Genomic DNA, 12,893 nt, shown 5'->3' with positions numbered 1-12,893 from the left:
CAGCATCATCAAAAACAGCAGACAAAGAAGCAAAAGAACTATTGACAGCTTGGCTGTTGTTCACCTAAAGATGATACAAACCATTCTCAAGTTTCCCCACTCCAATCGTCTTCCATGCAAACAGGTCATGTATAAAGCAAAGGTTTGTTAGAAAAATAAGGCAGCAATTGTGAGCATTTATGAGTTTGCTTGCTGAAATAAGGTTGAAAGAAAACTGAGGAACACAAAGAACATTGGTCAAGACTAAAAATTCTGTGAGCTTGACTGTCCCTATGTGAGTTACAGGCACCAAATCTCCAGTGGGGAGCTTGACGGTTGCATTGACATGGGTTGTGATAGTGTGGAGGTGTGAAATGGAGCACACCATATGATCTGTTGCCCCTGTATCTATGATCCAGGAGGTTTGGGTTTGCTTGTTACTGCACATGCTTGAGAAACATGCAGATTTACCTAAAAAAACTGGGGTTGATGCCAAATGGAAATTACCCACTTGATTTACAGTAGGTTGCACTGGATTTTGTGTGGCAGAGGAAAGAGATGAAGATCCAGATGAAGAACCATGGGACTGTAATTGAGGTTTCAGAACAGAGATAATTTTCTGGCACTGTGCTGGAGTAAGAATCATTTGAGAGAAATCATCCAATGACTCTGAAACATTTGCTGCAGGAGATCCTCTGCCCTTTGTGAACTTGAAACCGGGAGGAAAGCCATGAAGCCTATAACATTTTTCCTTTGTATGGCCTGAGATCCCACAGTGGCTGCAAATTGGCTTGTCCTTCCTAGAGATTTGATTTTGATTCTTGTAGTTTTGTTTCTGTGTAAACCTTTCATTTGAAGAATAGGTACCTTGATTCCCTTGTTGCATAGATTTGCTGACGAAGGCAACTGATTCTACCTTTTGAGTCATTGAGGATACCACTCTTTGTCTTTCCTCTTGAAGAATTAAAGCAAATACCTTATTGATTTGTGGAATAGGATCCATTAGCAAAATTTGACTTCGAATTGCTGAGTAAGATTCATTCAATCCCATAAGGAACTACATGACTTGATCTTCATATTGATAAGGACATTGATGGTGAGGCCTGAAATTTGACAATTCCTCCCAAAATCCCTTTAAACAAGTAAAATATGGAATGACAGAGTCTTGATTCTGAGAAAGAGAGGAAATATTTTTCTGCAATTGAAAGATCCTTAGTCCATTGCTTTGATTGAACCTCTCTTTCAGCTCAAGCCATATCTTTCTGGCCGAATCCATGTAAATCACGCTTGAGCTCATTTCTTTTGGAATAGAATTCAGAATCCATGAGGAGACTACCATATTGCATCGTCTCCATGCCATGTATTTTGGATCATTTGGTGGAGGCTCAATAATGCTTCCATCAATGAATCCCTCTTTGTTCTTGACACTCAATGCCATGATCATGGATCTGCTCCAGGTAGAGTAGTTGTTTTCATTCAGAATCAATGAAACTAACTGTAACCCCGTGTTATCACCATGATGCAAGAAGTAGGGGCTGGCTGGATCTTCGACGAAGCTTTGCAATGGAGAAGAACCTGACTCAGACATGATCGGAAGTGTTTAAAGCTCTAATACCATGTCAATAATTGCTAACTGATGAAGTAGAACAGCAAGAACAGAGATGAAGATCGAAAGAAAAAAAATTTGATTAAGAATGGAGATGGGAAAAGAGAATCGTCGCAAGAAGATTGAGAGTAAAAGTGTTTTCATTCTCTACTGTTTTTAGAATACAAAAACTGAATACAAGAAGTCTAAACTCAGAATACTAGAGTTGAATACAAAAACACTTCTTTCTCTCTTCTGTCATACTACTCTATTTATATAACAGCCTCATTAACCACCGAGTAACTGGATGCAACAGTATAATAGTATTTCTAACTGACTAACAGTTCTAATTGAAGCTTAACAAACTTAATTGAATCAAATGAATTACAGCTAAGTTTAACAAACATAGTAAAGGCTGTATAAATAGAACTGCAACACCTCATCTTACGTGAAGGCTCCGAAATCATTTCATGCTCCATTCAATGGGGCTAAGTAGAACAAAGGACACATGCAGCTGAGTTTGGCCGCAAAAAGTTGGTCTAAGTTGGGCTTGTAGAATGAAGCTTTCTAAGCACCAGACACAGCCGAACTATCAAAAGAGATCAAGTCATAGAGCCCCTTTGTTTTCTCGAGCCCCACCCCGTGTGGCTTGGAATTCAAATTGGTGTTGGCTAAACCGAGTTCATTGGCTTGTTTGTTCACACTTGGATGGCTTGTGAATCAGGAACTACAGCCACCTGGATAAGGGATCGAGGCAGCCATGCACCTTCTTGCCGGATAGATCACCATCGCCTTTGTGGATCTTAGAAGAGGAAGGTGCTGGTCAAGCATCCTAAGGAACAACCTCCCGGTGGATTGTAGCAGCTCTTACATTCGAAGGTTCCTCGGTCATCTTCTGTAAAGTTCTCCTCCTGAAAGTCATCCAGGTGTGGCAAAGGATGGGGCCTAGCCTGATCATCAAGAGAAAAGGGCCCCTCTTTGCATCCAGTCACCTTCCCGATCAGATCTAGGAGCAATATCCGATGGCAAAGGTCTTCCTGCTGAGGCATCCTTGATGTTCACGTATGCCTTGAAGGTTGCATCCTCCAGGGTCATCCGGACGATCTTGGGGATTGCTTCCAAGCGCTCACAAAATGCAATGATTTAAGACCGGCATGTCTGTGCCCACCAGGGTTCTTGGATTCACTCTCTCGAGAAGAGCAGACCAAGCTATCAATCTCTTGAAGGATTTACTATCCCGAGCATGAAGCGGGACCTCGATCAGCTCCAAGCTAGCTTTGTTTTGCAGGTTGCGAGGAACAGCACCCTTCCTACAAGGCCAAGGTTGTACCCTGAATTCAAACCACCGGTCTCTTTGGTTAGCTTGGCGGAGAGCCCTAAGGATGCATCCTCTCGAGGCAAATAAAGCCATGAATGTGTTGTATCCGACGGGGACTGGATCCTAATCAAAAAAAGGATGGAAGTTCTTCAAAGTATAAACAATCCTCTGTGGTCCTGATGGCCAAGTTCTAGGTTTCCAAGAGAGTACCTCAACAGGAAAAACCAGCATGGCCATCTCTAAGACCACATCCGCTGACCTTAAAGAGTCTCTATTCCACCAGCCTCCTGGCCTCACAACTCTTCCTGATCGGCGATCAGTGTTCCTCCGACCTCGTTGTCCACGACCTCCACCTCAACCTCCTTCTCTGCATTGACATTCCTCCCACTTAGACTACTGGTTTTTCATCTTCCAAAGAAGGTTTATGCAAGGAGTTTGTGCAGGAAAATATTTTTCCAAAAATAAAGTATTTTGCTCCATACACGTACCTATAGTGCCAATGATCTGCATCATGGTGCATGCCTTAATTGTGGCCGGTCATTTCCCAGCTTTAATATCCCAGAATACTGCTCTATTTGTTTTTTGTTTCCTGCTTTATGAGTTCTCAAGTGGCTCTATCTTTACTTTTCCAATCCCAGCTTTAAGATCCCAAATGGCTGTACCGGCTGTGTTTTGCTAAAATCCTTTTTTGTAATAAAAGAAAGGGCCTCACACAAAAGAAAATGCTAGTAGCCTTTCCCATTCACATTAGTTCATCAAGAAGGTTATGCACTATTTGCTTAACATTTAATAACTGCAATTATTGGTTTTATTACTATGCATTGCCTTTGGATTGATTAGCCTAAACTTGTTATCAATCAGAGTCATGCAGAATGCGTTCTACAATCATGTAAGGGTGGAAGTTGGAATCCTAAGATACTTTCAATCTTGTTATTTCAATTACTTTTTTTCTAAACCGCAATCTTTAATTAATCTTCCAATTCACATATATATATATATATATATATATATATATATATATATATATATATATATATATATATATATATTAATTACACCATTGCTGTAATTTTTCTATATTAAGCATGAGAAAGACAAGATTGATCTAATAATTTCCACCAAAAGAGGGTGATGGACTATAAAAAAGCTTAAAGTAACTGTTTTCAAATTGATGAACTTGGGTTTGCCCCAGTGGTCATGTCTCTTAACGACAAAGAGATTCTGGATCAGAGACTTGGATAACGCAATTCTAAGTATTGGACCTTAGCAATGAGGGTCTCTCTCTCTCTCTCTCTCTCTCTCTCTCTCTCTCTCTCTCTCTATGTGTGTGTGTCTACATATATATAATTAAAAGAAGAAAAAAAAGTTAATTTTTGAACTATCTACCTCTTTTAGTGTGAGTTATTAGATGAATCTTTTCTTCCTTAAGGTTAATATAGAGGTAAGGAGGATATTTATATTTTCCCTCAACAATACATACAAATTTGTAGCATTTAGAGTTATCACTGCCATCATCATCATTTGCTTATCAATAGAGGAGGACATCTCAATTTTCTGAAAAAAGTCATGCCATCATTGTGCCTGTATTATATATAGGTTGTTGTAGATGCATATAAGGAATAGCTACCCTTGCCAAGGACTTCTTTCCACCAGCTAAATCCAGCTTCAGAAGCATCAACTATAAGAGGACGGGTCATGACATCATATGTAACAGTACATCTTGTAGAAGGAAGAAATTAAAGATAGCTTCAAATGTAGCTAGCAAGTCTTTTTGAAAATGAAATTCCAAGCCAATATTATGATATCCGTTAACCTAACTCCATGTCTTAGCTTTTAGAAAAGACCCATTTCCACCTTGCTCGAAAGGATGTCCCTATCAATAGAAGTTACCTTGATGCCTTCCTCCTGCAAATACCTTGGCTTCTTCCATCCACCTGAAAGAAATGGAAGTCCAAAACCCCATTTCAATGGCAAGTAGTGATAGTATTTCAAACCCTATCGAAGATTATAGAGCTTCCCAAATCAATGTGAACAAGAAAACTTCAACCATTACTCCTATTTCTCCAAAAAATGCAAATGATTGCACTGGTGTAAAAATGAATCCTTTCTAAGTGTTTGCAGCATTCGAAAAAAATATAGTGGCCACTTGGGAAAAGAGTCTAATCATTATATATCTTCAAGAAGCCATGGCCAACCAAATGTATGTAAAAATTAGAAAAATGTATTTCAAAGAGGAGAGAACTAATATACTGGAGTCCCTTTAGGGTGCTTACACCATTTTTTCTCTCTCAAAGAAAGCATTGCCGAAAGCGATGTCGACACAAGGAAAGAGTAACTTTTCCCTTTTAAAGAAGATTAGTGTTTGAGTCAACTAATCGATGACTGCATAATGTTGTATAACTCTCGTTAGCCACCATTTGATTGCCATTCATCTTATGGCCATGGAGTATTGTATAGCACTCTACAGTGCAAACCGTGCATCCTAGAAGAATTATGCTTGAGTCAACTAGCTTATATATGCATACATATTACCTCCTCATCCGTGGCGTTTTCCCCTTTTCCCATGCTGCAGCTCTCACCTCCCTTGTGCTGAACTCGAGGGAAGTGAGCCCACTGTAATTTTGCAACAAACAAGAGCTAGTGAAACAACTGCCTTCTTGTGACCACCCTAGCCATTACGACACAATAGTAACAAGAGTCCAATTGAAAACTCACATTTTTAGCAGCCGTGCTAAAGGCCTCCTTGTGGGTGATGTTGGGTTCTTTAGCTTTGATCCTCTGAATCTCTTCTCTGCATAATATTTTTTATCACCAATTTGGTCTTTAGATTTGTATCTTTCAGCTAGTATAACGTGTTATATCTGACCGTCGTATGTAATGTAATGTGGGTGGAAGCGGTTTTTAGTGACTTCAGAAGTTTTCTTTTAAGTAGTAACTTGCGAGTTTGAAAGTTTTGATCTTCTCTAGCTAATCGGGGGGGAAAAAATTGTGGAACTTCAAAAGCATACTCGGTTGGCAACTTGATCTAATACTCTATTGGGAGGTCTAAATGATCAACTAAGTCTGTCTGAACTCGATGACTATCACCATCACAAAAAAAAAAAAAAAAAAAAAAAGGAGGAAGAAAAGTCGATGGAGAAGAGTTCTTTTACTTGATGAAGCGGTTATAAGCTGATGGAGCTCGCTGTCTCTTCTCTGGAGCTGTAGAGGAACCAAATGAAAAATATTATGCCCTGATTCTTCTTTCTCTAGAAACCTGAAAAAAGATGGATATGAGTGGGGAGGAAAATGAATGCTTACGTTTATTTACCACAGGGGTCTTAGGGGGACCCTCTTTTTCATTGTCTTCTTCATCGTCTCCATCTTCGCCGGCCCTGGGAGGCGCATCCCCACATTCTTCATGTTTTTCCTACGGAAGTTTAGAAGACATGATTATTAGATGTAGATCCATGGAACGATTGGCAATAATTGTGCATGAAGTTGTAGGAGAAGGTTGACGACATTGTCGATGCAGCATATACAACAATGATGCAGGAAGTAAGGTCCAGGTGGTCAGAGACTACCTCATCAGTCCCTAGGGAGGCTAGGAGCTGCAGAGGAAGAAAGGAAGTCCGCACCAAGCTAACAGAGAGGAGACCAGTGCAGTGTCCACATCGAACTGTCACCACCTTCAACAGGCTGCTGCATGGTACACTGACCTGTAGCTCATAGGAGGAACAGAAGGAACTGAGAAGCATGGAAAGATGCCGTACGATCAAACGAGTAACCGATGAATTCGAAAGATCATGGAGGGAATGCATCTACCAGCAGAATGGTTGTGCAGAAACTGCACTGGACATAGCCTAGTTGCTCTGGGAGCTCCAGGAACGAGTTGCACGCAGACATGGTTTCGCTTTGAGCTGAAGACTGCTTCAAGGATAAAAGATGAAAGAAGCACGGTGGCCGCTGGGCCTGTTTGATCATAGCAAGGTGGTCTTATAGGGGGCTATAGGACATGGTAATGACGATGGAATGCTCGCTGTTGTTCTGTCACATTATAGAGAACAATCGGTTCTCTCTGATTAAGGAATTTTTGTTTCCAAAGCATGAGAAAAGCTTCGCAAAGCCAGCAGTGTCATGATCTTATCCGAATCAAAACTATGCTTATCTAATCTGGCTGTTACTGTAAACGACATTAAAGTGCCCCACAGGTGTGCTTGAACTTTTTATATGCCTAGCTAGCTGGCCGATCAGCACAAAATTCAAATAGAACTGCCACATTATTTTGGAGGCTATATATATATATATATATATATATATATATATATGGTGAAGACATCCGACTGCGCTGTCAGTGGTATCAGCCAGGATCGAAAATAGCATCCCTGAGTGAAGATGGTGAAAGTGGCTGTTTTTGGATCCAGAAAAGACACAGTGCTCGTTTTTGCTGTTTGCTTCATACGTTGTTTTCTCCGCAATTACTCTCCACTCGTCTCCTCCCCTGCCATCTTCAAAGGAAACGGCATCTAATCTCCGTCTCAAGTTTCTTCCCTCGTTCCAAGGCCGCTGCCTGCTTTGCCGTGGTCGATCCCATACAGGGGAAGTGGATGGTTCTGGAAAGGGGCATTGGGCGAAGGAAGATGGCATCTCCGCACCACTAGATTGGTCTTCCCTCGAGGGTGGGTCGCTTTCGCCAGCCACAAATGCCTCCCCCATTTCTCCAGCCGACTCCTCTTCTTTCGGGGCGTCTCTGAAAACGGATGGATTCCCATCCGTCCGAACTCCCACCTCCCCTTTTTCTTTGCAGTTTGCACCTGGGCTGCAAACTTTAAAAGCGGCACCTACTCCCCTACCACGAAGAGGCATCCCTGACGGGGTACCTGAACCGCCACCTGCTCCCTTACCAATCTCGCACCCGAGCTGCTCGCTTCTCGCTGCATTGTCGCTGTAACCTTGCCGCATCAAGCCACCCTCGTTACTGCCTCAACGCCGGAACCATGTGCGGCGCACCGGGCTGCTCACGTGCAACATGCGTGAGCTTGATTGGTGCGGGGTGTCAACCTTTTGAATTGTTAGAATGTGTCTAATGAGTAATGAATCTCCACAACAGTGTCCTGTTCTTTGGTTGCGGTTTGTTAGGATAGTTATTTCAACACTTACTTAGATAATGTTTGTTTATTTATTTATTTATTTTTTTTTAGGATAGTACGCTCAGAAACTCGAACGAGATGAAGAAGGTGGAAGGCCATGACCTCAGTTGAGATGGCAGGGAGGAGTCGAGGTGGGGATTCGAAACGGAAGGTAGGTCAAAAAAACAGGGGAGCGACGGTGGTTTTGCGCACGTCCTCCGGCCACGCCAGCATACCCAGCCAAAGGTCTCCGGCGGCAGATGAGCACCCGTGCCCCCCTTCCGGCTGGCGTCCGCCTGCTCCCATCCTTTCCGGCCGAGGATTCCGCGTTCGATTTCCTCTTTCGGGCGGAGCCAGGGAACTCGCCCAGCTTCCAGCTAGACAGTTCGAGCAATCCGGTCCATTCGGACCGGCCGTTGGCTAATGACGGTCGACTCTTCACATTTCAGCAGTGTATCTAAAATTTTTGGTCTCTCAGCGCGCGCGCGCGTGTGCATATACCATCATTATTTCTTAAACTTCTGATCTGATACAGAAGTTTGATTTTGTAATTTTGTTTGACTGCAGTTTAAATTGCCCATGGATCTTAACTTCATGACAAACTCTCTGGTGTGCATATTTTGTATCAAGGATATTTATGTATATTCTTGCGTGGATGTTGCCGATCTTAATAATGCACATGCTTCTGTCCCTAATTACTCAAATCAGAGAAAATGAAAAGGTGTTGATATTGCTTGGTACCGAGTATAAGGCGTGCAACCGCCCCTTTTTTTGTTTAATTTTCACATCCTAAGCTTGCCGGTAAAGGATTTTAAACTCCTGGAGCATAATGGACTGCACTAAATTGAAAATTTATCCTTGGAAGCCATCATCTATTATTTTTTGATGAAAATGCAAAGAATATTTAAAATCAAATTTCATTAAAAAAAATACTATTTTTCTTTTGCACACAATCGCATCACTTAATTTGACTTTTTCTAAGGGATAATTGGCAAATGCTATTGTTGATGCCCTTGTGAGTAATGGTAATAAATTGAATATTGCCATGCTCAGTCCTGTTATGAAATAAAATAAGCCCAATTTTATCTGGGGATAATGGTTTGGTGGTAAGTGCAGATTGATGGCTCCTTGTGAGGAATGGAATGAACGTTTGCCATGCTTTTCTCTTTCTCTAATTTATTACTTGTGTGCTTTTTCTCTCCTTTTATGCTGTTCTCTCATGTTATATAAGCTCTTTGCCATCTACTAGTGCATACATTAGCATGCACATATGCTTGTGTATGCTTTCAAGGTATATACTGTTACACGCAATTAACTCCCTAATCTTATTTCTATAAGATCCCATTTGGTAGCTGAATGTAGAGTCAAAAGTGTTTAGATTAAGGGGAGGAGACAATCAACAAAAGGGTAATATTTTTTCTGCCTATTGGATTAGAATCACTAAGGCCCTGTTTAGATTTTCTTATAAAATTATGCTGAAAATTCTGTAAGAACCGAGCTTGTTGGCCCATGTAGATTGCATTTTCTAAAGGACTATCCAAATCCAGCCTAGATCTTAGCCTTTGAACTGCAAGAGAGATTTTTTTTTTCTTTCCATAGAATTTGGGCTAGGTGAAGTCTGGTAGATACTGAGCCATGCTTAAATGGAAGACCCAGTCTATGAATTCTACATTATTTTCAACCTAATTCTATAAAAACAGCGGCCCTAATACCATACAATGTCCTGTTCAACTCCTTAGGAGGCGTTGGATCATAATAGATGCCAAAGGAAAAAAACTGTGAACGTTGGGTCAGCACACTTTTAATCATTATTCCAGTATTCTTCAGCATTCTATTTAATATTTCCTGTTATACATTTTCCCCTACTGGAAATGTTCTGTCTCCTTTCCAGCAATGTTGGTGTAATAGGAGAGCAGCCATTATTCTTCCTAGGACTGGACATGCCCATTAAGCACCCCTAGTAGAAAATTGAATGAGCAAAAGGAGAAGATTATCCAGACGTTCAAAGGCAGGAGAGCTTTCATGCAAGTAATTTTTGGGTTTCCAGATACCATACATTATGATTTGTTTATTATGCTCTTGCCGTATTTTATTCTGTTTGAGAAGAATTTTTGGCATATTTTATCATGTGTCTTTTCAGAATGACTTTGTGCAACATTGGTTTTGATTACATTTGATTGAGAGATCCATTGATAGTTTTGGACTCCTTGGAAATATTTGGGTGCCGGCTCCTCACACCAAACAAATATGAGTACAACCAACAAAATCAAAAAAAAAAAAAAAAACTATCTAAGCAGATCGGGAATGTCCGCCTAGTTCACCAAGAGGAAGCCCCCAGAGTGATGCGCGCGCATTAAAGGCCACCCAATCAGCAGTTATGTTTGCCTCCTAGTAAACATGTGCTGCCCTAAAAGCCCCACAGTCCTCGGTCATCCTCCATATGGTTTGGATCAGAGTCAGCTCGTCCGCCACGGTATGCCGCCTGCTGATCCTCTCGATCACAAAAGCGGAGTCACTCTCCATGTAAATATACTCGACACCTAGAGTGTGCCTCATGTAGACGACATCCTCCCATGTCGCCCGCAACTCTGCTCCACTGGCTGAGGTGTCGTGGATCCGGTACCCACCAGCCACCATAAATCTGGAGTGGTGGTCTCTAATCATAAATCTAACATCTCCCCTCATGCCCTGCTCCGCAGCACTGTCATCAAAGTTCATCTTAAGAAAACTAGGGGGTGGGGGCTCTCAGAAAACAAGAATAAACCTGGTAGCTAACTCGGCTGAACGAGAGACTCAGATGTCCCTAGCCGTCTCGGGGGACTGAGATAGTGCACTGTTGATGACCTTCGATGCATGAAGCAGGGCTCTAGCTGCCACCATCTTCAGATGCAGCCGCCTATCGCGAAATAGGCACACAAGACTCCCACTCCACCATATCTGACCTCTGGATCCACAAGTAGAGTGTCGGATTCACCAAAATTTCTTACCTTTTATGCTTTTCAATGTTGCCATTGCCCCATTCTTCCTTTCCAGCTGTAATAAACGTAGGCAAGTGGGCCAACTTGGACAAACTCGTCTTTAAATAGGTTGCTTTCTGTTAAGATGACGTCGACTCTCCAAGTTTCCCATCCGGGTTGGCATCTATTCCCCCGTCTCCCAAGTGAACTGGGTTATGCCTCTTCGAGAGGTAAGCAGCAGAGCGGTGGGATCCATCTAAAACGTGTTAGGTGGCGTAAAAGCATATACAACGTGTTTGATAGCAATGCTCAAAGAGATTATAACAGATTGGCCACCAACCATGACATTGACACCAGGGGATAGCAATGAAATAATATGATTTATTTTTATCAGCACATTCATCTCAATAGAGTCAGAAGCTCATTAACTATTGCTATCAGGAAGGAAAGGGTTTCTCTGAATAAATGCACATCCAAATCATCTTTGATCAACAGCAGGATGGTCACGGTGAAATGGACCTGTCCGCTTAGCCCCTTCTTCCGAAACTGATGCAGGTGCATGAATGCCAGACAACTTGCATGCCATTTTCAGAGTATTAAATGGCCGAATTTAGAAAAGTTATTAACATAAAGGTTTCAGGTCTCTTTCTCTTCTTTCCAACAAGCCTAAGAACATTATAATCCGAGTTATGGTTGGAAAGTTATAGGTATTTCAAGAGGCAGGTGTCTTTTGACCTTTCAAATTTTCTAAGAGAATTTAGTTGGTTTTGATGTCTTTTATTGTGTGAGATACCCATATTAAGGTGACTTTTGACCTTTCATTTTCTTTTGTCTTTTCATGTTACCCATGACTTGCCTATAAATAGTCATGAATTGTAATGAGAAGGCATCCAAGTATTTGAATGAAAGTTATCTTCCTCCTTGCACAAGAAATTTATCTTGTCTTTTCTCCCACTTCCATTGGATTGCAAATTGATCCCAGCGGTATCAAGTAGTATCAGAGCGAGGTTATCATCTCTTGATGTTTCGAGAGGAATCCTATCGCATTTCTCGTGGTGGTGTTGACGCAAGCTTCAACCAACCATGGCAAGCCGAGGCAACCAAAGTCGTTCTAGCGATGAAGAACCTCGTAGAGAGCGAGATCTTCGCGACATAGAGAATGATGAGTTGCGGCGGCAAGTCCAAAATCTTACTGAAAGGTTAGCTCGTTATGAGCAAAACCTGAGTGAAGAGGAGGGCGGCACCACTGAAGAAGATCGCAACACCTTCCGTGACTAAAGTTTACGTCGTGGTAGGAGGAGCAACTCTTCTTCATCTCACTAACATCGTCATCAATTTCGATTTCCAGACATCAGGGTAGACATTCCTGAGTTTGAAGGAAAAATGCAACTCGACATCTTTCTAGATTGGCTTAACACTGTTGAGCGGATCTTTGACTACAAAGAGGTCCCCGATGAGCTTAAAGTAAAGATTGTAGCCATCAAGCTTCGAAAGCATGCATCAATATGCACCAATGAGAGAAATTCAACATTGCATTGATCTTATGCGAGGTGCAATTTTACCAAACAAGGCGGCATATAGAATGAGTCCCAAGGAGCATGAAGAATTGCAAAGACAAGTGAACGAGTTGGTGGCCAAAGGCTTGGTACGTGAAAGCATGAGTCCATGTGCGGTTCCTGCCTTACTTGTCTCCAAAAAGGATGGAACATGGCGCATGTGTATTGATAGCCGAGCTGTTAACAAGATCACCATCAAATACCGTTTTTCTATCCCTCGGCTAGACGACATGTTAGATCAACTTGCCGGCGCTTGCATCTTCTCCAAGCTTGATCTTCTAAGTGGCTATCATCAAATTTGCATGAGACCGGGTGACGAATGGAAGACGGCATTCAAGACAAGAGATGGACTATATGAATGGCTTGTGATGCCATTTGGGCTCTCTAATG

At 41.8% G+C, this 12,893-nt stretch overlaps 1 protein-coding gene and 1 long non-coding RNA gene across 2 annotated transcripts; both read right to left on the bottom strand.

The window, feature by feature from the left end:
• Positions 1-1,707: 1,707 nt before the first annotated feature.
• LOC148699956 (uncharacterized) lies at positions 1,708-3,823 on the bottom strand. Its single transcript, XR_015973682.1, has 2 exons — positions 3,371-3,823; positions 1,708-3,249 (listed from the first exon to the last, which is right to left on the bottom strand). It is a non-coding gene; the product is annotated as an uncharacterized LOC148699956 (long non-coding RNA).
• A 378-nt stretch (positions 3,824-4,201) lies between these two features.
• On the bottom strand, positions 4,202-7,403 carry LOC103723137 (protein YABBY 7). The gene is made up of 7 exons (XM_088711823.2): positions 6,687-7,403; positions 6,446-6,580; positions 6,183-6,291; positions 6,035-6,083; positions 5,598-5,673; positions 5,415-5,495; positions 4,202-4,816 (listed from the first exon to the last, which is right to left on the bottom strand). The coding sequence occupies exons 1-7, from the start codon at positions 6,843-6,845 to the stop codon at positions 4,769-4,771; spliced, it is 657 nt and encodes a 218-aa protein (XP_088567949.1). The 5' UTR covers positions 6,846-7,403; the 3' UTR covers positions 4,202-4,768.
• Positions 7,404-12,893: the final 5,490 nt, after the last annotated feature.

This window comes from Phoenix dactylifera, chromosome 15, assembly GCF_051530095.1.
Source record: "Phoenix dactylifera cultivar Ajwa chromosome 15, Ajwa_hap1_PhDact_Kaust_v1.1, whole genome shotgun sequence".
In the NCBI taxonomy this organism is placed as follows: Eukaryota; Viridiplantae; Streptophyta; class Magnoliopsida; order Arecales; family Arecaceae; genus Phoenix; species Phoenix dactylifera.
This window is presented reverse-complemented; position numbering and strand designations above follow the sequence as displayed.

What these genes read in the sequence shown, in the direction of transcription:
- LOC103723137 (XM_088711823.2), bottom strand. Translation starts at nt 6,845, where the DNA reads ATGATCAAACAGGCCCAGCGGCCACCGTGCTTCTTTCATCTTTTATCC. An exon ending in TCTGCACAACCATTCTGCTG is followed by an intron (nt 6,581 to 6,686) that starts GTAGATGCATTC and finishes TATGAGCTACAG; the next exon opens with GTCAGTGTACCATGCAGCAG. An exon ending in GCTTATAACCGCTTCATCAA is followed by an intron (nt 5,674 to 6,034) that starts GTAAAAGAACTC and finishes AATATTATGCAG; the next exon opens with AGAAGAGATTCAGAGGATCA.